Raw genomic sequence first — 24,475 nt, 5'->3', positions numbered from 1 at the left:
TGGCCTTGAGCTCACAGAGATCCACCCATCTCTGCTCCCCGAGGGTTTGGAGTGTGCACCACCACCGCCCAGCAGTTCAGTTCTCCTTTAGGCTGCATAAGACCCTGCCATGTGTGTACCACACTGTCTTTGTCAGTGACCTGCTGGTGAACACGCAGGCTGGTTCCGGAACTGCAGCTCAGTTTAACGCTGGCGTTTCTTTGTTGATTTTGCTGTTGTTGTGTTTGTTCAGATGGTCTCCTCTCTGTTGATGAGAGAGATTACAGAAGTCACCCTCCTCTTTTATCAGGACCCGTCTGTTCCTTTATATACAATATTATGTTATGAAATTAAGTGTACTTAAAATTACCACTTATTCTTGCTAGAGTGGCCTTTTGCTGACATACTGACCTTTTTTTCTCCATGTGGGCTAGTTTTGGCTCAGAGTCTATTTTGTCAGGTGTGAGCATCTCTGCTGGTGCTATGTCTGATTTTTCCTGGTTGGTCCATTGGTTTCCATCCCTTCAGTTCTATCTTTACTGAGAAGGAGTCTGTCTTACAGATGACAACAGCCTTTTTAATTTTTAATTGGAAGTTGCGGTCCGTTTACACGTAGTTAAGGTTGACGAGGTTTGCTGATTTGTATGACGTTAGCCGTAGTTTTCTGATCAGTTTGGATTTCATTTGTCCCCCCTCCCTTCACGTTGGGGGTTATTCTCTTTGTTGTAACTCTCTCCTGGCTCAAATTTTGAGTTCGAGGCCAGCCTGGGCTACAGAGTGAGTACTAGGACAGCCAGGGCTACACAGAGAAACCCTGTCTCCAAAAGGAAAACGTTCCTTCTCCGACCGGGTGTGGCAGCCTGCTTGTAATTCCACCTCTCAGGAGGCTGAGGCGGGACGATTGAGGCAGGACTCAGAACCAACTTGAGTTACATAGACTCTGCGTCGAAAGGAAAAAGAGACAAGAGTTTTTTCTGTCTCCACAGACGCATAAAATCACACTTTCCAGGGTTTTTAGGTAGATGTTGCTCCCCAAGGCTGGAGCCAGGGAGCACAGCTCAGCCAGTGGTCTGTGCGTGCTGTCTTGCAGAGTGTGATGCAGAAGGCTGCATTCGAGGCTCTCCAGGTGAAGAAAGACCTGGCACATCGGCAAATCAGGAACCAGGTGAGTGCGCGCGGCCTCCAGTCCTGCTCCTGCACGCAGACCTGGCTCATCAGGGCCGCGGTCCCTGACTGGCCACTCACATGAGACCTCTGCTTGGGAGACCTTTTATTCCCCAACAACCAACAGTGGGCTGTTGGTTTGTGACTTGAACAGCGCTGGAGATGGCCTCATCCCAGAGCCCGGCCAGAGCCTGCTGGGCAAATACAGTGTGTGTTTCCATAACCATGGGCCGGAGAGAGGGCCACTCTAACGTGACTCTTGGGGAAACTGGCCAGCTCAGACTCCACTACCCCATCAGCTCAAAATGACTGAGCAATGGCTTCTTGGTTGGATTCCCACTTGACTGGGCAGCCAGATCCTAAGATCTGCTGAGGAAGGACTCTGGCCTGGTTGGGATGAGGCCACCCTCCCACCCAGGCTCCACTATTGACTGGTGAAGTGGCTTTGGGCGGGGCCCCTGCTGGACCTCGTGGGGCTGGGGCCAGATGTTCTGCAAGCTGTCAGGCTGTGAGAAGACACATCACTTTGTGTTTACACACCAATCCTCACATTTTGCATGTTTTTTTCTTTTTATTTCTCTTCTTTTCTTGTTTGACCTAAACCAACTTAATTTTTTTTTAATCTCCCTCTTTAATTTCAATCCCACATTGCCAGACATGAAGCTCATTCCTCTGACCAGGGTTGGTGGGGTCAGGGGCTTAGGGTGGGAAGAGGCCTCAGGGTCATTGGCTGAGAAGTCACCAGTTGTGGGGTCTGAGAGCATGTGGTGGCCCCCAGACATTCTCAGTGACCCTGTTCCTCGTCAGACCCCAAGCTGGCATATCCCAGGGAAATGGTCTCGCCCATCTGCTCTGTGTCCTTGGACCAGTTACTTCACCACGCTGAGCATCAGTTTCCCTGTCCTTTGCTGGCGACCTGACTCAGCTGCAGCCCAGCAGAAAACTGCAGCTCATTACTGCACCCTAACCCTAACCCTCACCCTCTAGCGCCCTTGACAGCTGCATGGATAAAGTGTGATTGTCCCACAGTCCACAGATAAAGGGCCTAGTGATGACCAGGAAAGAAGCCCCTCTCCATCTCACAGACCTTCTCCCAGTGCCCACTCTGAGATGGGCCCTGTCTGTGTGGTGTTGACCGAGACACATGTACCCATGGTCCAGGCCCCCCAGAGCCGCAAAGTGGCATCTTGTTTTTATTCCCATCAGTGAGCTCCTAAGGCCCACGAGTTCCGCTCTGTCTGGGGCTACCCAGCCTCCTGACAAAGGTTTCTGAGTCCCTGCTTGGCCAGCAGCAGCAGCACATGAGGGAACCGTGGTGATTGCGAATCGACGCCCCTGTCTCATCTTCTGTTTAGATTAGGCTAATAGAAACCGAGTTATTGCAGCTGACACAGCTGGAGTTAAAGAGGAAGTCCCTGGACACAGAGATGCTTCAGGTATGTGAGGCTCCCAGCCAGACAACGCCCTCACCCCACGCCTGACCTCAGAGCGACCGCTCCTCAGGCCCAGAAATGGGCTCCCAGCACACAGGGCAGTTCCAGCCCAACAGAGCCAACACGGTCCAGGATCAAAGGTAGCTTCATGCTGGGCAAGAGGGTCAGAGGAAGGACGGCTTCATTGCCAGGCCTGCTGGGCATCATCACCATCTGCATTCCCCTCTCTGGGCTGGTGGCTGTGTGGTCAAGCGGGCTGCAGGTCCTACTCTCTGGGCTGGTGTTCCCTGTTAGGGGAGTTCTGGTCTCCCAAGGGCATGTGAACAGAAGCTGGTGCAGCCCGCAGGCCCCAGAGGGCAGCACGGATTGGCGCATAGCAGTCTGGATTGGACACTGGGACCTGGCTGTGTGGCTCACACACAGCCTGGCCATACAGCCTTGGCACATGATAAAAAGGGGTACTCTTCTCCCTTCCCTCGGTCTCCCCGGACTCACACAGGGACAAGGAAGGATGGCGTGTGAGCACGTGCCAGGCTTCTGAGCAGCTTCCATCTGTCACTCTCACGGTGCCCAGGAGAGTCTAAACTGACCCACAACCTTCCAGTACAGAGAAGGCACTGCCCCTAGGTCTACCCACATTGTTAGGTGGTCTCATTTCCACCGGGCCCCTCTCTAAGGTGGAAGCCATCTTTCATGGCTAGCCTGTGTTGTCAGCCCATCAGAATGTTCTTGGTGAACCTCTGATGATTATACAGATGAGGAACTGGGCTGCACAGAGAAGCTGCCACCACTGAGTGGCAGCTTCATGCCCATCTGAGTCACAGGGCTCACTGTCGGGACCTCCATCGGGTTTCCAAGGACACAAACACAGGGCAGTTGGCATGTGTGGTAGCCTCCTTACCTCCGTACGGTGCCCTCATCGTCCAGGATCCTCATCGACCCTTCTTGCCATCTACTTCCACTGTGTGCTGTGGTCAGTGGAGACCCGAGGCTTCTCGTTTCTTTTGTTTGGCATTTCCAACCCTCCATTGTCATCACTAGGGTCCCACGCCTGGCCTGAAGCCCACAGAGAAGGGAGTTGAGGGCTTGGGGGGACGTGAATGCCACGCATGTGAATACCTCCGGATTCAGTTAGTGAGGTTCCCAGATCATGCCGAGCTGCACTGTAGGGACCACGGCAAGAGCTCACAGTGGCCTCAGATCTGATTCTGTGTTGCAGGAGATGATCTCAGAGCAGCGCTGGGCACTGAGCAACCTGCTCCAGCAGCTACTCAAAGAAAAGACACAGCGAGAAGAAGAGCTCCATGACATTCTGGTATGCTCCTGGGCTTCTGCTGCATGTCACTGGGCGTGTGTGCATCATGCAGGCGTGTGTCCCTCGGGCACGCTGCCTGTGCTTTTGAACATTCATTATCCCAGTAGTAGGTGCCAAAGAAAAGTGTCACTTGGCAACTTTTAGTTTGTTGTGTGTTTAGTTCGTTTTAGCTCCTTGTGTGCTGTCATAGGGAGTTTATTTTCTCTCACAATCCAGATTATAGTCCCGTGGGGAAACCACAGTGGTTGAGCTAGAGACGCTGGCCCAGCACATCGGAGTCAGGAGCAGAGAGTGACGAGAGCACAGCCAGTTTCTTGGCCTCTGTGCACCGTGCTCTCGGTGTCCACAAGATCCGAGGGCAGACCTGGGTATTCTTTCCAGGACAGGATTCTGTGTTAAGAGCAGACCACTGAAGCCGGGTGGTAGTGGCGCACACCTTTAATCCCAGCACTTGGGAGGCAGAGGCAGGAGGATCTCTGAGTTCGAGGCCAGCCTGGGCTACAAGAGCAAGTTCCAGGACAGGCTCCAAAGCTACAGAGAAACCCTGTCTCGAATAAAAACAAAAAGAGTTTGCTGTCCCACAAACAGACCAAAAGGGGTCCCTGTCAGAGCTAGAAGTAGTGTGGGACCTAGTACAGGGGCCAGGAGCAGGGCTTCTCTGCCATATGTGTGGCCTTAGACAGCCCATGGCCCTTTCAGGCTCATTTCCTGCTGCTGCTGAGCACAGCTGTACTTCCTGTCTTTGCCCCGTGGCTTAAAGCAGGGACAGCAGGTGGCTGGATGGGAAAGTCACATACACTCGGAGGAGCAGAGGTGGGGACAACGCGGTCTGATCATCTCTTGTTCCCTGACTGGAAGCTGAGCGGTAGCTAATGGTGCCAACCTGTGTTCTTGGCAGGTAGAATTAGAAGCCAAGAGCGAAACCAAGCAGGAAAATTACTGGCTTATTCAGTACCAGCGGCTTTTGAACCAGAAGCCTTTGTCCTTGAAGCTGCAGGTAAGGACTTGGTGCTCATCTGACCCATGAACTAGAGGGTTCTTTCCAAAGGTACCTCGGCCCAGCCTCACTGCGGACTCCAGCATGCCACCTCCCTCTAGGAAAGTGAGTGTTCACTCAGAGAGCACAGATAGACCGTGAGCTGTGCGGCTGGGCAGATGTGATCCCATTCTCCTCCATTGTGCTCTCGCACACGCACGCTCACAGTTTGAGACAAGGTCTCCCTGTGTAGCCCGACTGACCTGGAACTCTCAGAGGTCCATCTGCCTCTGCCTCCTGAGTGCTGCTGGGATTAGGGGCGTGTGCCACCAAACCCGGCCTAGATTTACTTTTTTATCTGTATGTATGTATGTGTGCCTGTGAGAGTTTATGTGCACCATGTGCAGGCAGGTGCCCTGGAGGCCAGAGGGCATCAGAACCCCTGGACCTGGAGTTACAGGTGGTCGTGATCTACCTGATGTGGTTGCTGGGAATTGAACCTGGGACCTCTGCAAGAGCAGTAAACTCTCTGAACCAACCCCCGAGCCCCATTCATACCATTCCGGTAGCTTGCTTTTATCTAAATACTGATGAACAGCTTCCCGTCCACGCTCACACCGCTCCCCCATTGTTCTCAGATGCCTGCGCAGTACCCAGTGCGGGCCTGGCCTCCTTAGCGAGCCGCCTCCTGGTAGATGTTTGAATGGCTGACTATTTCAAGTGTGGAACTGCAGTGAACTCCCTGTGCCTGGAGCTCTGTGCACTGCACACACCTTCCTCTGGGAAAACCCCCAGGACACACTTGTGTCGTGCACGCTGACTGTCCCTTCTTGAAACCAGTGGGATCTTCTGTCCCTTGCACTCTGACACCCTTGGCCTTCCCCCGGGGCCACCCTACAGGAAGAAGGCATGGAGCGCCAGCTGGTGGCGCTGCTGGCGGAGCTGTCGGCTGAGCACTACCTGCCCCTCTTCGCCCACCACCGCATCTCGTTGGACATGCTGAGCCAGATGAGCCCTGGGGACCTGGCTAAGGTAGGCAACCACTGTCTCGGAGAAAGTCAGAAAGGCTGGCCAGGCCTGGACCCAATCTGGCCAAAGGTTGGTGTGTATTTTGTTCAGTTTTGGTGAAGCAAGGTCTATCCGGATCAGATGGCTCCAGGTCCCCATCTCAGGCCAGAACTGCTGCCCCCTCTAAGCCTCCACTCGCTGGTGTGCTCAGCCTGTCCTGCTTAGCATGTGAGGAACGTGGACCCTGAAGTTCATAGGGCAGCACACATGCTCAGGAGGTTCTGACCAGCCTCAGCCTGTGCCGTGGGTCACATGCATAGCCATAGCACTGCCTGAGCCCAGTAGATCCTGACCCCAAGCCTTGCTCCTTTCATGGAGTTAATCCATTTCTCTTCAAATAAAATGATGCCAACGGTCACCAGCATTTTTCTGGGACCCACACATGCTGGCATCCTTCTGCGTAGTGATATTTCATTTGTATTTTATTTATTTATTTATTAAAGATTTCTGCCTCCTCCCCGCCACCGCCTCCCATTTCCCTCCCCCTCCCTCATTTGTATTTTAATAAATAAAACTTGTCTGAAGATCAGAGAGTAAAACAGTCCGCTGGCCAGCCTTACAGACCAGGCAGTGGTGACACACACCTTTAATCCCAGTAGCCACACTAGTTTGTCATAGAAACTGGGCGGTGGTGGTGCACACCTTTAATCCCAGCACTAGAGAGGAATATAAGAGGAGGAGACAGCTCTCACAGTCTCATTCTAAGATTCCTGGAGGAAGGATCGCCATTTCAGACTGAGGTAGAGGTAACAGCCACTAGGCTGGCTGCTTTGCTTTTCTGACCTTCAGGTTGAGCTTTATGTATTAAAATACAAATGAAATACCACTTCAGTTCTAAGTCTCATGCCAGCCATGATCTTGGCCATGAGCGGTTCAGTCATCTCCACTTGGCTCTCCTGCCTCACCTAGGACAGATGCAGACGGACTCTCTGACACTGCAGGGTTCTGGGCCGTGTGCTGGGGCTCTGGGTGTGGGGCCTCGTGGCTCAGGCATGGCTGCTTCTCAGCAGCAAGTAGCTCTCTGTCCTCGGTTCCCCATGTACAGCGACAGCGGTGGTCAGGGTCGAGGGGAGCTTCAGTGCAGGTGGCACTGGGCAGTCCCTAAATCACTTATGTTACAGATTTTCTTGCTGGGGTTGGGGTCTCAGTTCTTCTCTTCCACAATAATCATGGCACCCAGGCCAGAGTCAGGCCCTACACAGCTGTGGCTCTGCTCATGCTGACCCCACGGTCCAGGCTGCTCTGTTTCCATTGAAGATGCCAGAGGCGGGGCATGAGGTAGACCTGTGGGCTTGAACACTATATGTAGCTTAAAGCAGGAGGCCTGGCTCCTGCCCATACCTGCCCTCAGCTCTTGGTCTGCTCTTCCCTGTTCTGCCACAGGTGGGTGTCTCAGAAGCAGGCCTGCAGCATGAGATCCTACGGAGAGCCCGGAACCTGCTAGATTCGGCCAGGGTCCAGCCAGGTGCTGACTCGGGACTCTTTCCAGGGCTGAGAGGCCCAGGTTATGTGAGCTGTGGCTGGCAGTCTAGTGGCTACTGGCTCCAGGGCAGAGCTCTGGGCATAGAAGGGGCTTTGCCAGGGGGAGGACTGGGGAATAGGGAGGCAGCTTTGGAGTGTTCCCACTCTGCCATGCCATTGAGTCCTGTTTCCTGGGAACCTGATAGAGGTTCAACCACTCACTAGCCAAGGGCGCCTATCCAGCAGCTCCACCACTAGATGGCGATATGGCCCCAGGCAAGTAATGTCCCCTCTCTGAGCCTCAAGTTTCTGAGCTCTGAAGGTCCAGAGTGTGACCTATGGGCAGAAGATCCACTCCCATCTCACAGATGGAGACGTAGGAATCAGTGAGGATCAGAAAGAAAGCCTTTCCCCTGCTCTTGGACTGGAGGCACGCCCTCATTTTCCCCTCAGATCACTCACTTTGGGGTACACACAACCAGGAGATCTCCTAGGGATTGGGATCAACAAGCATGACTCCCTGACTTAGCCTATCCCTCTGATTTCCTCAGAGTTGAAACTATCCAAAGATGAGGTCCTCGGTGTCCTGGAGCCCCCTGCAGCCCCTCAGGGGGCTCCCGAGTCAGTGAGACCATCTGCTCCCCCAGCAGAGCTGGACACACCAACCTCAGAGTGCGTTGTGTGCCTGGAACGGGAGGTAAGTCTGCGGAGATGCTACAGAACCCGACACAAGACACTGAAATGACCCATGGCCCAGATACAACCAATGCTAACATCAGTTTCTAGAGGTTGTTCCTGCAAGAAGGATCTTTCTCTCGGCTTATTAACTATATTAGGGAAAGTTTCTCCCATCGGGACTCACCAAGAACATGGTTTGCCCTGCCAAGTCTCTTCAAAATTGTTGCAAAATTAACACTTATTACAAAAAGTAAACATTCCAGTGCTTAAAGCACAGATCCTCCCTCGTGTCCACGAGGTTTCAGGCTTAGAAAGCAGCCAGGGGCAGGCATGATGGCACATGCCTGTGATCCTAGCTTGTGAGAGGTGCAGACAGCAGGGTTCCCATGAGTCTGAGGGTTATGTAGCAAGACCCTGTCTCGAGAAATCCAAAAAGGGCTGGAGAGATGCCTCATGCTTGCTGCTCTTCCAGAGATCCAAGTTCCCTGCATCCATGATAGGTGGCTCACAACTCCAGGGGATCCAACACCCCCTTCTGCCCTCCGTGTGTAGCTACACTCACACGTGCGCGCGCACGCGCACACACACACACACACACACACACACACGTCACATACATAAACAAGGCGGCCCTGGTGGCAGCTGGATAGCTCTCTGACTTTCAGAAGACTCCAGAATGCTGTGTGGTGGACAGCACCGGCGTTTGAACTCTAACTGAGGCCCTGTCCTCAGGCTCTAGAAATGACTCCCAATTTCTTTTTTTTTTTTTTAAATAAATCTAAGATTTTATTTATTTATTATGTATACAGTATTCTCAGTATTCTGTCTGAAGGTATGCCTTCAGGCCAGAAGAGGGCACCAGATCCCATTGCAGATGGTTGTGAGCCACCATGTGGTTGCTGGGAATTGAACTCAGGACCTTTGGAAGAGCAGGCAGTGCTCTTAACCACTGAGCCATCTCTCCAGCCCCCCAATTTCTTGATAGGCTAAATGACTTTGAAGAGTGGGAGACTTCTCGGGACATGTGCACACCATGAGGTCACGCTAAAGCAGAGGCTGGGCACATGCACAAAGCCAGTGACCTGTAAGGTTGAAGTCACTGTAGACCAGGCATCAGAATTTGGCAAGCACACACAGAATAATTAAAACAGGCTGAGAGCCGGGTGGTGGTACACACCTGGCGTCCCAGCACTTGGGACGTGGAAGCAGCTCAGTAGTAGGGCATCTGGCCTAGCGTGCAGCGGAGGAAAGGGCTTTCGCGCCCACTGCCGTGCTCCAGGACAACCGAGCAGCCCGGCTGCTAACGCTGGTCTCTCCACAGGCCCAGATGGTCTTCCTCCCCTGCGGCCATGTCTGCTGCTGCCAGCAGTGCTGCCAGCCGCTGCGCACCTGCCCGCTGTGCCGCCAGGAGATCTCGCAGCGCCTCCGGATCTACCACAGCAGTTGAATGCACAGCCACCTACCAGCGCTGGCCCTTGCTTGGTACCATCTCCATCACTGCTGGGCTCCCACACACCCACATCCACATTCCCCAGATGAGGGCAAGACAGCCATGGTCTTCTGCCACCCCCACTACCTTGAGCTGTAGGCAGGCAGGTGGGGTGTTCCTGGTCTGTGACATAGCTATTCTGGACAGCGGACAGGAGATGGGGCATATCTGCTGGTGATGTAGCCTGTGGCCTAGGGACAGGGTCCAGGGTATGGAGGTGGCCGTGCCACCAGCAGGACTCAGGAATCGAGGTTACTAGGCAAGCCTTAGCGTTACACCCAACTGTCTGTCCCTTCTGGAGGGGTCTGTATCTGTGGAGTGCACCAGCCATCCTGGCCTGAGGTGGGACAGTGTCCCTGGGAGGGTGGCTGTGCAGGACCACTCCAGCCCTCTGCTGCTGCTTTCTTGAATACCTGTTCTCCCATATCTGCATCCTCAGCCCACACGGGCAGGTTGACTCAGCAGGAACACTAATAAATCTGAGTTCCTCCCTGAGTGACCCGTGTGTCCTTGGGAACTTGAGAGGGATGAGAATGGGCTGGGTTCTAGAAGGCAGCTCCTCTCCCAGTGGAGACTAGGCAACATCTTCTTCAACAAAGGGCGCGGGGGGGGGGGGGGGGGGCACCGAGCCAGGGGCGGCCTCTTTATAAGCAGCTCGTGCTCATGGGACGGGTTGTGTGGTTATCCAGGGTAAGGGGGCTGCCAAGGCAACTGAGATGGGCCATCCAGCCCAGCAGCTGTGGTGACGTGACACCCTCCTGCCCTTCCTACAGCATGTGCCCTACAGGTACCACTTGATGGGCTGTTGGCACTAGCGCAGGCTGGAGCCCACCCTCATGGCTGCCACTGGAACTGATCAGCCATCAGGAGGCAGTCACCTGAAAGCTCCATGGCCTCTCCCTTCTCTGTGCCTCAGTTTCCCCCTCTACAATAGGGGGTTATAAGAATAGGTTAGGCCAGGCAGTGGTGGTGAAAACCTTTAATCTCAGCACTTGGGAGGCAGAGGCAGGTGGATCTCAGTGAGTTCAAGGCCAGTTTGGTCTACAGAGTGAGTTCCAGGCCAGTCAGGACTACACACACACACTGCCTCAAAAAGGGGGGGGGGGTGGCAAAAGGTGGGAGGAGGGGACGGGTTAGAGAGCTCAGAAAAGTGGTTGGCATTTGAAAGTCTGGATTCCCAGCACTCACAGAAGACCAGCCATGGAGGTGTATGCACGCATCACAGTACTGGGGAAGCCAGGTAGGCAGACCCCTGCGGCTCACCAGCCAGGCGGTCCTAATTGGCTAATTCCAGGCTAGTCAGAGGCCTCGACTCAAAACACCTAAGATTCTTCTGCACACACATGTGAGTTCACACCTACACATACAAACGGACATACTAGCTCATGAGTCCAAGAAAGCTGAGATGAATGAGGTCCCCAGACACCCTCGGCCCAGGTCTCCTGGACCCCAACAGCACAGGAGACGAGCTTTAAATAAAGCTTTATTGATGAGCAGAGGCTTACGTACTTTGCATAGATTCTCCATACCAACCATATTCGGAAGGGCGATGGAAACCCAAGGCACAAGAGAGCATCGGAAGAAATTAGTGACACGATCGAGTGGGGCTGGGGTGTCCCTGTGCACCGGCTGCAGCCTGTGGGTCCTGGGCCTATTCTTGGGGAGCAAGTCCATTGAACAAAAAACGTCTGGGAGGAGCCCTTGAGGAGGCAATGTCAGAGTCTGGGGAGGCCCAGGGTGGGGTCACATATCAGAGTCATCTCTGTTTGGACTAATGACGAAGAGGAGAGAAACCCAAATGGTTCACAAGGACATTGGAAGAGGGGTCTGAAATTGTCAGGGTTAGGTGACAATTGTCAGCGTTAGAGTTGGACTTGGAGACCAAGCGTGGTCTTCAACAGTCTCAGAAAGCCATGGCCTTCAATGTCCCTCAGGAGCCCCTCCAGCTTCCTGGCGGGTAGGGTGTACCTCGGAAGAGCTGGGCAATAACAGCCCACATCCAGGCCCTGCCAAAGTGGGGGTGGGGAGCCAGGCAGATGGACAGGAGCAGCGGGCACCCAAGATACCCCAGCTTTCAGTTACCTTCTTCGCTTTGCCATCCTGGCCTCAACCAGACACGTCCAAGCTCCCAACCTCCCCTCAGGACACTTCCCCTGCACAGACTACCACATTCTGGCCTTTCTCACTCCATCACGGGTCCCTTGCAGACCCCACCCTTCCACAGCAGTAGCCAGCAGAGTGAGGCCAGTGACCCTCAGTCTAGTCTTGGAGGGGGCAGGACAGAGACTGGGCCCCCACCTCTTCCTGCCACCTTGGTGCCACGAGCCCAGAGTGAGGTGACAGTGATTGCCAGCTTCCTAGACTTGAGCAACAGCCCCAGCGCTTTCAGTCACCTCCATCCGAAGACAGAACCACCACGAGGGAAACGGCAGCACGAGGGCTCCCCAGCCCCTTGCACAGAGGAAGCCCTCCCAATCAGACCGAGCATGGGAGACCAGCCCACAGAAAATGGGGCAGTAACAGGTGTGCTGAACCCCATAAAGTGACTTGGGTAAGCCTGACCCCTGAAGGTGCCACACCACCCCAGCCATCTCCCCCACAAGGCACAGGCTGGGGTACCCCTCCCCAGAGATGAGGCTACAGTGCCCAGGAAGAAGCGGCCCGGTGCAGTGTCCCAACAGAGGCCTGGAGGCCACGCCTAGAACTCTGTCTGCACCCCGGCACTGTCCTCAGTGGTGGTGTGGATGGGGGGGCGGCTACCAGGGCTGGATACCTGCTCCCCGGTCTCCTGGTCACTGGGCTTAGGGCTCTCAATGTCCACAGCCTTTCCAGGTGGGAGATGCCTGAGGGGCGAGGCTGGCGGTGAGGAGGCCTCTAGGGCCGCCACAGGCTGGGGGCTCTCTTGGACAGGGGCCCCATTGAGAAGGGGGCTGGCTGGTGTGGGGCTCTCAGCCTGCAGATCCTGGGCCAGCAGGCCTCGGAGCTCAGCGACACTGTCCGGGGATGCAGGTGAAGGCGGTTCAGACCCAGCCTCAAAAGGCAGCTCTGACTCCTCGTCCTGGACCACGGACACCACCTGCTTGGCACGCCTGCGCTTTTCTGTGAGGTTGGCTGCTTCAGAGGGGCAGGGGCTGGGGCTGCCACCACTGTCACTGCCATCGCCGCTGTCACCATACTGCTCGCCCCAGTCAATGGGTGCCCCCTCGGCCAGCAGGTGCAGGTTGGGGTCACTGTTGTGCAGAACCATGCTGTCTCGATAGAGGTTGTGTTTGCGCTGCACTGCGGCCTCCTTCACCGCTGCAAGACGACAGGAGAGAGGCTCTTAGCGCAGGGACCACCAGAGCGCACCCCCACTGTGGTCTGACTGGTCCCTGCCTCACCCCCACCGTGGTCTGACTGGTCCCTGCCTCACTCCAGGCCTCCCTGCTGCAGGGCTATGACTCAAGCCCTTCACTGACACCCACAGCAAAGCCAGGAACCAGAGAGGAAACTAGGCACAGAGAAGCCAGTGGTCCAACCCAGCCTCCTCTTGGAGTCTTGGGCCTCACTATGCCCCTTAGTTAATGCCAGCTAAGCCTCCTCTGGGCTGCCCCTGCCCACTCACCCTGTAGGATGTCCTTCATGACTGTCTGCAGCACCACCTCTTCATAAGTGTTCTCCACCAAGATGAACCTGGCGAAGTCCTCAAAGATCAGTTCCTGGAAGCGTGGCAGTTCCTGTCAGGGAAGCAGGTAGACTTGCGTCAAGGGCTTTATCCCGCTGAGCAGTCCCCGAAGGGCTAGGGCAGGCTGGGACTCACCGACTTGCAGGTGGGAGCCAGTTTCTTGAGCAGGAAGGGGATGGTGATCTGCAGCAGCGCCTCCCGGAAGAATCTCTTACGCACAGAACTGCTGTCGTAGTCGTATTTCTACAGGGACGGACACGTGAAGGGACCCTGGGTCAGTCAGGGCTCCACTAGCTGGCGGGAGGGTCTGACCCAAGCCCAGAGCGCTCTGTGTGCCTAAGCTCACCTTCAACACCCGCTCCAGGATTCGCTGGATGGACTTGCACAGCTCCTCCTTGGTGGGCCCCTTCCCGAGCTCCTGGTGCAGGAGGGTTTCGAAGGTGTACACAGCATTGTCCATTTGCTGCAAGGCAGACAGCAGGGCTCGTGAGACCCTGCAGAGCCCCTGAGACCCTGCAGAGCCCATCCCGCACCACGGGCCAGTCTCCCCACCCACAGCTGCCACTGAGCAATCAGGGATGGTCTGTATGTGGTATGCTCGCTGGGTGTCTAGATGCAGGTGTCTACGTAAGCGTGTAGAAATCCCAGGAAAGCTGTAGGGGTGGATCCTAAGGAGGTCCAATAGCCAGCCAGCGCCAGCCAGGTGAGCAGGAGGAGAGGTGGCTCAGAGAAGCATAGGACAGGGAGATGGCCTCCCTCTCGTGGTGGAGGGGGACATGGAAGGCAGCTAGCGGAGTGCGAGCTGGTGGGAGCTCACCTCTCGCATGTGGATCTGGGCTCGCTGCTTGAACACAGACGTGCTAGACACATCAAAGCGTTGCTGCAGCCCATCAAGCCGTAGTGGCTCCATCTTCTCATAACAGCTCTGCATCTTCAGGGGGTGGTACGCCAGCTGGGACAGCTTCTCCATGTACTGCAGGGGACAGGGCCACATGAGTAACTGCACGGCCCCACACACCCACACCAGCTGGCACCAGCTACCCAGGGATGGCCTCCGGGAAACTGTGCCTATCTGCCTGGGAGGGCCCAGGAGAGAGGGGAGGGGAATCTGAAGCCATCAGTGTTGAGGGGTGAGGACAGCCCAGGCACTAGAAGACATTCAGCCCTCTAGATGCTGGTAACCTTGGGCAAACACCCAGTCTCTCTGAGCAGCACTGTCTTCAGGTCCCAAATCAGTACATCTGTTTGTTTGTTGATTGGTTGGTTGGTTTTGGTTTCTGTTTTTCAAGACAGGGTTTCTCTGTGTAGCTGAGCCTGTCCTGGAACTCGCCCTATAGATGAGGCCGGCCTCGAACTCACAGAGATCTGCCTGCCTCTGCCTCCAGAGTGCTGGGATTAAAGGTGTGCACCACCACTGTCCAACCTCTTTAAAATTTCTAAGGCCCTTCTAGGTTCTCAAATTTCTGATTATTACTGCCTGGGACTCTCAAACTTTGAGGACGCTAAAGTTCACAACAGATTCCAGACACAGGCAGCGAACAAGAGATATTCACCCCGAGAGTGAAGTCAAAAGGGCCAGAAAGAAAGAAACCCTGCTTCACCTGCGAGGTGTGACTTGTTACTGATGCAGCTCACACCAGAAGCTTCCCTTCCCCTCCCTCCTCTGTCCCTCACTGTCAATTTCTTTTATACTTTAACAACCATCTTTCTTCAGAAAGGCTGATGGTAAGGAGCAAAAATACCCACTCTTTCCTCTAGCCGCCAGCCCCCTGTTGGATGGGACAGCTTTGCCCTGTGGCTTCTGCCTCTGGTCTCCACAGATGCAGAGAAAGGGCAGCCCACCATGAGACACACCGCCGATGGTCTGGGGAGGGGACGCCAACCCTGTGCCCACTCTCACCTCGCCCAGCTTGTCAATGCCGCCCTCATTGATGACATTGAGGTTCATGTCTGTGACGTCTTTGAAGAAGACATCCCGCACCTCGGTGAAGCCCTGGCTGGTGGGCACCATCAGGGCCTCTAGGATGGACGGGATGTAGGGCTGGACATGGTTCCTCACACACACCTCCGCCTTGGGGAGGATGAAGGCTGTATGGGGAGGGAGAGGATTTTGATGGTGGGTAGTACCTGGGACACAATCCGCCCCCATCCCACCATCCCAGTCTAGGCACAGCCCATCCCGGATACCAGAAAAGCCGATGTGTTACACGTGCTGGTGACATGAGCTAGCTCAGTGACCTCAGGGAGGAGTCAGTGAAGACAACAAATCAAAGCAGAGAAACAAACCTGGGTGCAAGTCTTATGTCTAGCACCCCAGAGATGGAGGCAGAATTAGAACTTTAAGGCCATCCCCTGCTACATATTTGAAGCTACAAGTTTAAGGCCAGCCTGGGTTATGTCTCACAAAAAAGAGGGAGGGAGGGAGGGAGGGAGGGAAGGAAGGAAGGAAGATGAAAGAAAATGCTTTGCAAAACAGGTGCCTGGGTGGATGCTATGAGCTTCGTGACCCACCCGGGAGCAGGGAGGCCTGGCTCTTCACAGCCAGTTCTTCAGAATGTTCGAACCACAGCATTCTCAACCAGAGGGTGTTCTGAAGTCACCTCACTTCCTGCCCAGCTAATACTTGCTGCACACACAAATGTCAGCTCTCAATCAGCTCCCACTAAACTCCCAGTGACCGTGGCTGGTCTGCAGTCACCACAGGAAGCCACCGCCTGCTGGTACTGTGTGCATCCCCGGGGATCGGGGGGAGTTAGGCATCTCCAAGGTGACAGGTGGTCCACACTGGCCAAAGACAGACAAAGGCCTTGGACCTCAAAGACAAAAATTTCCACAAAAATCTGAGCTAGAGTCAAAAGCTTGTCATCCTAGGAACTTGGGAAGCTGAGGCAGGAGGATCATAAATTCAAGTCTAGCCTTGGTAACTTACAAGACTTTGTCTCAGCCGGGTGGTGGTGGCACACACCTTTAATCCCAGCACTAAGGAGACAGAGGCAGGTGGATCTCTGTAAGTTTGAGGCCACTCTGGTCTACTGAGTGAGTTCCAGGACAGTTAAAGCTGTTTCACAAGGAAACCCTGTCTTCAAAAACAAAAACAAAACAACAACAACAAAGATTTTGTCTCAAACATTTAAAAAAAGCCTGACACTGCACTTGGGGACAGAGTGCTTATCCAGCATGGACAAAGCTCATGTTTCAAGTCCCAGCACCCCCAGAATCAAATATAGATTTGAAGAAATTAAACTTACACTGGGTGGTGATGCACACCTTTAATCCCAGTGCCTGGGAGACAGAGACAGGTGGGTTTCTGAGTTTGAAGCCAGATTAGTCCACATAGTGAGTTTCAGAACAGACAGGACTACACAGAGAAACACTGTCTCAAAAACATAAAAAAGTAAAAAACCAACAAAAAAATCAACTTATAAAAGAATTTGCAGGAGTCAGAGGGACTTGGATTTGATTCTGAGTCTTCAGCAGAACAGACCAGTGATGGATCCTGCCCCAGAGAGGCTGGCCTGGCCCTGGGGAGCCGCGTGAGCACATGCACAGTGGCTTCTGGCCACTTACCCCGGATCTTGCTGGCCAGATGCTCCTTGGAGGTGATGATCTGGTCCATGTCCGTGCGGATGACGGCCTCCATGGCTGGCCGGGCCAGCTGCAGCTTAGACAGTACCGCCTCAAAGTGCACCTTGGCCTGCTCAAACACGAGGCGGTAGACGGCATCGGAGATCTGTGAGGACAGCAGAGACGTCAGGGCCGAGGGCAGAATGCCAGCCGTACTCCTTGGTGCCCTCGTCCCTGCCAGGCATCCCAGGTCCACACACCTGGATCCACTGCCGCTGCCGCTCCTGGGGCTTTCCCTTCAGTCGTGGGCCGAGGTCTGCCTTCAGCGCTGGGCCCAGCTCCTCCATCACCAGGTTGCTTAGGATCTAGGACCAAGAGGTAAGAGCCAAGGTAGGGGTTGATGCCTATCCTCCTGATGTGTTTTCTGTGATTGTGCCCTCCTCTGGGCCTCCTCCACACCTCTGCCCAACAGCACCCTTGAATTTGGGTGGCCCACCTCAGGGCCTCTGCATGTGCCCCAGGCCTCTGCTGCACATGCAAATGTCTGTGGGTCAGATTTATGGGGTTCTCACTCACCCAAATCTGATCTTGCCATCTCTTCCGAAACCTGTTGCTCCCCATAACCCCACTCCTGGTACCAGCCTTACCCACGGGGGCCCCAGGCAGCCCTCTGGCCTCACCTGCACCTCATTCCCACAAAGCATCTCCCAGGTGCCGTACTGCTCCTTGGACTGGCGGTACATGCGGATGGCGTCAGTGAATGCGGGGCCCTCCACCTTCGAGTTCTCAGGGATCCCTACCCAGAATAAGAGACGGAGAGAGGGGAGATGGAAGGTCAGCAAATGACCCTCTGCCAAGCCCGTCCACTCAGAGCACACACTCGCCCCATCTAGAGCACACACAGCAAGAGCAGCGGTGGCTCACCCTGCAGCAGCCTGGCAGCCCTGTGCCCCGACCCCTGCCCGGCACAGTCATTAACCCTACCTCAGAGAAAAACAGTCAGAGCAATGAATGGTCGAGCTGGGCCAGGGAAAGTCAGACACCTGAGCCCCACCCTCTGGTGACATGACAGACAGTAAACATTTCCAGCTGTGCAGGCCAGACACCCTCTGTCCCAGTGCTGGACCTAGTACCCAACCTGTAAACAGTCAGAGCTGGTATCTGTCAACACCCCCTGCTACAGAAGTAGGCCAGAGATGAATTTGACCCATGGGCTGCTTTCTGGGCTGTGCTTTATGTCACTGAACCCCAAAAGAGCCTCAGTTTCCTCTCAGGGGAACAATGACCCTAGCCCGGCCTCCTGCATGGGCTGGAGACTCTCTGAGCACAGACAACGAGACACGGGAAGACCAAGAGGGGGCACCAGGGCCTCCTAAATAACACTTCGTGTAGTTTTTTTTTTTTTTAGGTGCTGAAGATTGAACTCAGGGCCCTGCGTGTGTTAGGCAAGCATTGTATCACTGAGCCACACACCCGGCCCCTGAAGAGCCCTAGGTCTGTCTTGTTTGTGGGCTCCATCGGCGCTAGGTGCAGGTGCTAAAACTTCATTGAATAAAGGGCTGGCGATGCGGCTCAGTGGTAGGTGCTTGTCTCATATCCACAGGCTCTGAGTTCAATTCCTAGAGTGGGAAAGGAGGAGGATGGGAGGGTAAGATGGGAGTGTGACCACCGCTAACAACTAGGAAAAACCACTATGCTCATTGTTGCTGTGGTGACGGTGGCTTGTGTCACGGGACAAGCGAGTTAATGTACACAGCATGGACCCCAGACCAGTGCCGAGGAAACAAGATGCAGGAAGTGACCAAATCCGAGTAGGGACAGACCGTGGTTAATACACCAAACCTAGCCACGTGCCTCTGACCACAATGTCCCCAGAGCCCAAGAAGGGGAAGTGACAGCCTGTGCACACAAACCCCAGCGCCCACTGCAGTGACAACAGGCTGAGTCACCCCACAAAAAAGCCCCTCCCTTCCCACAGCCAGCCGCCCACAGTCTGTGAGAGCCAGAGGGGGTTCTACCACAGGCATGGAAACTCAGAGCCGACGGCACCCATTCAGGGACTCAGGGTCAGGCTGCAGGCAAAGAAGGGGGCTTCAGCAGAGGTGGTACCCAAGCCAGGGTGACCCAGGTAGGCCTGGAAAGAACCCCCAGCAAGGCTGTCAGGAGGACACAGTCTCTTAGAGCCCAAGTTTTGTCTGGAAAAATCTGGCAATGCACAAATCGCAGCCTCTCCCGGGTCTAGGAATTTCCATTCTGCATGTAGCAAAGGTGTGTTGCGCAAGGGCGTTCCAGGTAGAGAAAGTGGGCAGCAGCCAGGGCGCAACAGCAGGAGGCTCCTCCCTAAAGACCTTCTCTCTTCTGCACATCCAGCCAGCAACCTAAGCAGGTTTAGAGTCAGCCCCTCTGGGCTCATGAGTCTGGCCAGTGTCCACTGTGATCACCGGGCAACGCGCCTCAGAATGGGGCTGTGTTTGTGACAACTTCTCTCTCCTAAGAGCAAGCTTAACTGAGAGGTTAGGCTGAGCTCAGATCTCAGTGGACTGGCATCTTCATAAAAAAGGGAAATTTCTTCTTTTTTAGTGTGTGCACATACGCACATTTACTCTTCCATACATGTGCACGCTGATGCCAAAGGTCAGAATGAATTGTCTTCTATCACTCTCCATCTTCTTACTTTTAATTTAATTTATTTTATGTGTATGGGTATTCTGCCTGCATGTATGTCTGTGTCCATGATTGTGCAGTGCCTAAGGAGGGCAGAAGAGGGTGCCGGAGCACCCGGAACTGGATGTGAGCCATGTGCGGGTACTGAGCCGGAACCCAGGTCCTCTGGAAGGTGGTCAGTGCTCTTAACCACTGCATCTTGGTCCCTCCAACTTATTTTTTTGAAACAGTCTCTCACTGAACTTGGAATACATTTCAGCAAGACTGACTGAACAGCCTACGGCTGCTGTGTCCCCTCCAGGACTGGGTACAGATGCATGGTGCTACAGCAGGCTTACATGGGTGTCAGGAGCCAAACTCAAGCCCTCAAGAGAGCTGTCGCCCCTGCCCTGTGTTGTTTGCTGGACAGGAGTCTCACTGTGCAGTCCTAGCTGGCAGGCCTTGAACTTAGAGATCTGTGGCAGAATGACCATTTCAAGCCTAGAAGTTTGGGGCTAGCCTGAGCAAGACCCTGTCTCAAAAAAAAAAATTGTGTGCTCAACAGAGGACCAAACCCCCTGCTGACACTGACCGCCCGGTTCTCTGACCTCAGAACTAGGAGAAAAGTGAATCTCTGTGTGTGAGCCACCCAGTTCTGGGTTGAGACTTCACACGCATCCGCTCATTTAACCCTCAAAGACGGGAGAATAGGGCAGGGCGGGGGCTGCTCTTAGCTTCAGAGAAACTGAGGTTCCAGCTATGTGTGCATGTTTGCATGTGGTGGTGATATGTGCGTGTGTACACATACAGACACAAAAAGACACACACATAGACAGACATATCCCCACATTCCAACACTGTGGGGGGGATCAAGGCAGAAGGATCACAGCAAGTTCGAGGCCAGCACAGGCTACATAGCAAGACTGAGAAGTGGAGGATGGGTTGGGACTTAAATCAGGGCTGGAACCCAGGACCGCCTTGGTCTAATCAGCCTGAGCAGGACATGGACACCAGGCCCAGGAGGACTGAAGTCAGTGCCCCAGCTGCCTCCTGCCCCCCCCCACCCCCCACTGCTCCAGGAATGCAGGATGTGAAGGGGGCCCTAGCCAGGCTGGCAGCCACCCAGCTTGGCGTCCTTCCCCCACCCATCCACCCCCATTTCCTGGCAGAGCCAGGAATGAGCAATTCCAGGCCCCACAAATTCCAGGCCCAGTCTCAACAAGGGAGGAAGCAGAGAACTTTCTCACAGCCTGGGGTGGAGGGAAGGGCCATGTCTGGAACTAGCCTTGTCAGCTCCTACAGGGACAAGAGAGTTGGACTGGGGTAGGGCTTTCTGTCACAGCTCTTAGGTACCTCCTCTCCAGACCACAACACCCAAGACTTTCCAGCTGAATGCTTGCTGTGTGGAGGTTCACAGCTCTATCTGAACCAGCTCCTTCCTTCCCCAGTACCCCATTTCCTACTGTATGATACCCCAGGGAACTGAACAGAGACTCCTCCCTACCCTTGCCCTCATCCTTCTCCTACCTGACCTGGGGTCCCCTACTCTGTTATAGCAGGTAAGTCAAAAGCCCTGGGAACCTGCAGAGGGCTCCTGGGCCAGCAATGGGTGAGGATGGAGGATGCCCTATGCCAGGCAGCCAGATCCTGAGCCAGAGACACAGCCCCAGAGACCTAGGAACAAAGCCCCTTTGTGGGCAGCAGGGCAGGGCCAGCCCAGTTGGTGGGGCTTGGCCTGGCTGAAGACCTGGTTCCCTCCCATCTGACAGACTCCAGGAGGGTGGAGGCCTCTCAAGGGAGGTGGGGTGAGCTGGGTTCAGCCAGGTGCCCGAAGGCATCCCTTGCCATCAGGTTCTGAAGCTGTGTCTGAGAACAAGGGTGAGAGAGGCTTTAGGCTTCCCTCTGCCTCTGGGAGCACATCACCAAGCCAGGGCTATTCCTTCTCTGCCTCAGGGAGCACAACACCAGGTCAGGGCTAGTCCTTCTCCAGGGGCAGAAAGATATTCCACACTTTGCACAGTGGACAACCCTAAGCCTTTAGAATTAATTCCTCAGGACCCTCTAGGATCGTCCAGACCTAGCCTCAGAGCCACCTCAGCCTCACTTTGTCACACACACACACACACAAACACACACACACACAAACACACACACACACACACACACAGTACTGTCCCCATTCCGAGTCATCCTTTATGGGGGCCGCAGCCTCTTTACAGGGAATCCTTCCCCACCCAGGGCCTGCGTTATTACCTCCTCCCTAGCCACAGGACAGCACCTCCTCCAACACACACAGGCTCCTGGGTGGCTCCCAGCCAGCACCCAGCACAGAGAACACCAACCACCCTGGTAGCTCACCTGTGGCACATCTGTCTATCACATAGCTGGCTGGCTGTGGGCAAGGTGCATGCCTCGCTCCTTTCTATAAGCTCAGAGTAGATGCCGTAGATGTTTGTCAAATACTTGAGTGAGCTGAAGAGTCAAATCATGAGTTTACAAATGAGAGATGGAGGGAGGAGGGAAAGAGGGAGGGAGGGACTTTTATAGACTACCATGTGTAAAGGAGGAAATTATATCATAAGAAATATTTTGGGGCCAGGCAGTGGCAATGAGCAACTTTAATCCCAACACTTGGGAGGCAGAGGCAGGCGGATCTCAGTGAGTTCGAGGCCAGCCTGATCTACAGTGTGAGTTACAGGACAGCCAGGACTGTTATACAAAGAAACCCTGTCTTGAGAAACAAAACAAAAATAAAAACAAAAAACAAACAAACAAAAAGAAATATTTTGGTGTGTGGTGTGACAAGATCACTGTAGCCCAGGCTATCCTAGAATCACTATGTAGCCCAGGCTGGCCTCAAATTCACAGGGATTCTCCAGAAACCATTACACTCAGGTATAAGAAATGTCTTTAGCAAGCATGAAGTAGACTCATGCCATGAATCCCACAGTTCCCCCAAATACACAAGGGATCCTACCACCATTTTACATAGAACTCAAAAAAGAAATTAGTCTCCTTGAGAGTTAATCTTGTCAACTCAGAATCACCGTGGAAACAAAGCTCTAGACACGTCTGTGAGGAAGTTTCTAGATTGCCCTGAGGTGGAAGATTCACCCTACATACAGGTGACACTCCATGGGTGCCATGGGTCCCAGACTGAATAAAAAGGAGAAAGGGAGAGATAGCGGCCTCCATCGTCCTCTGCTTTCTGACTCTGGATGCTGCCACACTCCTGCCACCATAATGGACTATGTGCACCCTTGAACTGTGAGACAAAGTAACCCTTTTCCCTTTAAGTTGCCTTTGCAGGGTATGTTTGTAACAACACGAATAGCTACAAAGTCTCCTAGCATCACATTGCTAGAAAGTGGCAAAATCAAGATGATTTTGGAATTGGGGGTCCAGGGCTCATCAAGCACAGTCTTTGGAGAACAATTTTCTAATGTTGCCTTGGCAACACAGAAGTGTTTTCATCAAGGAGAAAGATTAAGAGTGGTAATCAAAAGTTTCTTACAACCTCAGAAGGGAAGTGAGAGCAGATCGTAGAGCAGGGTTGCCATACCACACACAACCACTGGGTGTCGCCATTCAGCACATTAGTAAGTGCAGCCGCCTCCTGGCATCTCACCATTGTTGCAGTGTCGGACGCAGTCCTGAAGCACCGCCTGCCACTTGTCCTGTTCAGCTTCTGTCATCATGCAGAAGTAATAGTGACGGGCATAGGGATGCCACAGGATGAGCGGGAACTGCGTGGGGCACTTAAGGATGGGGGTGGATCCCGACTTCGATGTGGTCCCTGTGAAAACATAGCTATGAGACTCAGGCCTAGAGAAGGCTGTCCTGTCCTGGGGACAGTGCGTCATCAGGAAGCAGCTGGCCTTCGTCTTGACCTCCAGGGCTCAGCTACAGTAACTGAGAAAGCTGGCACCGTGTGACCCCTCTTTCTAGAACTGGAAATGGGTCACGCCCACCTTGATCATCCGTAAGGCTCTGTGACAGGGTCAGGCCTCTAGTTCATTACAATCTTGGGTTTCCCTTCAAATTTCAACAGCAGAGGCCAAACTTGCGGTTTCAATATCCAGGGAAGGAGGGAGGCGTGTGGGCAAACAAAACAAACAGGAATTTTTCTCTATCTCTTGGCCCTCATGGATATTTTGGTCCAGCAAGACAACAGGTCCCGGGCTCACCACTGTGTTAGTGATATATAAGAATAACAGTTGCCTGTGGTCCAGCTCTGGATGGCTGTTTACAGGGCCACACCCGAGATGCTCTCAGCACCAGGGGTCAATTGGTGCTGAAAACCCTGGCATCAGAGGGGATGGACCCAACAAAAGGATCGCGAGTCAGTCATGGAGCCCAGGAAATGGACTACTATCCAGCATCCACCACTACACAGGTTTCAGTCCCAAGTCTCACATCCTAGGTGGGGCCTGTGTAAGACTCCAGAAGCTTCACCAGGCTGAGTAGAATGAGGAGGTTTAAGACAAAGCCTCAGAAATCCTTGGCAGCCATGGCAGGGTCACCATCATCTTCCCAGAGACAACCATGGCCTTAGGGAGGTGGAAAAGGCCTCCACCGGAACTCTGGTGCATGTGGCTTTGGCAGAGGCAAACTGGCTGAGGGCCCACATGAATCAGTGTCCAGACCCAATCCATACACAACCCAGGGCAAACTCCACCTCACAGGCCTTTGGAGTCTCCCCTTTGAGGGCTCAGTTTGTTCAAGAGACCTGCAGACATTCTAGGCCCCATTGTCTGCCCTGCAGAATGGAGTCCGAGCAATGGGCTGAGGGTCATCCCCTTCCCTGGCCAATCCTTAGGCCCATGCAGGACAGTAGGGCTGGACCACTGGTCCTTTACCTGGTAGGGAACTGCCAACCAGCTCCAGATACTGGTCTACAGAGGTGAGGACTTTGTAGCCCGCGCTGTTGATGATGGCTCTGGGGGGCATCTGCCGCTCATAGGCCTGAAGAGGGCAAGAGAAATGGAGCCTCGAGGTTACTAACGTGGCCAAGCACAAACTCCCATTTCCAGCCAGCTGC

General features: G+C 54.2%; 2 protein-coding genes across 5 annotated transcripts in view; one reads left to right on the top strand and one right to left on the bottom strand.

Moving 5' to 3' along the window:
* Lrsam1 (leucine rich repeat and sterile alpha motif containing 1) overlaps positions 1-10,058 on the top strand; it is a 35,038-nt gene extending 24,980 nt beyond the window's left edge. For 2 of the 4 annotated variants that reach the window (XM_075985897.1, XM_075985896.1), the window contains exons 19-26: positions 1,070-1,144; positions 2,499-2,579; positions 3,796-3,891; positions 4,790-4,888; positions 5,768-5,899; positions 7,319-7,400; positions 7,948-8,093; positions 9,396-10,058. In XM_075985897.1, the coding sequence (XP_075842012.1) occupies positions 1,070-1,144; positions 2,499-2,579; positions 3,796-3,891; positions 4,790-4,888; positions 5,768-5,899; positions 7,319-7,400; positions 7,948-8,093; positions 9,396-9,521 (837 nt within the window). In that variant the 3' untranslated portion in view covers positions 9,522-10,058. The remainder of the gene's footprint in view (positions 1-1,069; positions 1,145-2,498; positions 2,580-3,795; positions 3,892-4,789; positions 4,889-5,767; positions 5,900-7,318; positions 7,401-7,947; positions 8,094-9,395) is intronic. The other 2 variants (XM_075985899.1, XM_075985898.1) reach the window with 1 other exon arrangement.
* Positions 10,059-11,033: 975 nt separating this feature from the next.
* Positions 11,034-24,475, bottom strand: part of Niban2 (niban apoptosis regulator 2) — a 51,527-nt gene continuing 38,085 nt past the window's right edge. The window contains exons 4-14 of the mRNA XM_075985895.1: positions 24,294-24,399; positions 23,063-23,230; positions 17,472-17,587; positions 17,052-17,156; positions 16,795-16,957; positions 15,128-15,315; positions 14,045-14,200; positions 13,574-13,690; positions 13,363-13,470; positions 13,168-13,279; positions 11,034-12,860 (exon numbers count right to left, since the gene is read on the bottom strand). Of these exons, the coding sequence (XP_075842010.1) occupies positions 12,262-12,860; positions 13,168-13,279; positions 13,363-13,470; positions 13,574-13,690; positions 14,045-14,200; positions 15,128-15,315; positions 16,795-16,957; positions 17,052-17,156; positions 17,472-17,587; positions 23,063-23,230; positions 24,294-24,399 (1,938 nt within the window). The 3' untranslated portion in view covers positions 11,034-12,261. The remainder of the gene's footprint in view (positions 12,861-13,167; positions 13,280-13,362; positions 13,471-13,573; positions 13,691-14,044; positions 14,201-15,127; positions 15,316-16,794; positions 16,958-17,051; positions 17,157-17,471; positions 17,588-23,062; positions 23,231-24,293; positions 24,400-24,475) is intronic.

This window comes from Microtus pennsylvanicus, chromosome 9 (genome assembly GCF_037038515.1).
Source record: "Microtus pennsylvanicus isolate mMicPen1 chromosome 9, mMicPen1.hap1, whole genome shotgun sequence".
Taxonomy (NCBI): Eukaryota; Metazoa; Chordata; class Mammalia; order Rodentia; family Cricetidae; genus Microtus; species Microtus pennsylvanicus.
The sequence above is the reverse complement of the archived record's forward strand: the minus strand, read 5'-3'. Positions and strand labels throughout refer to the sequence as shown.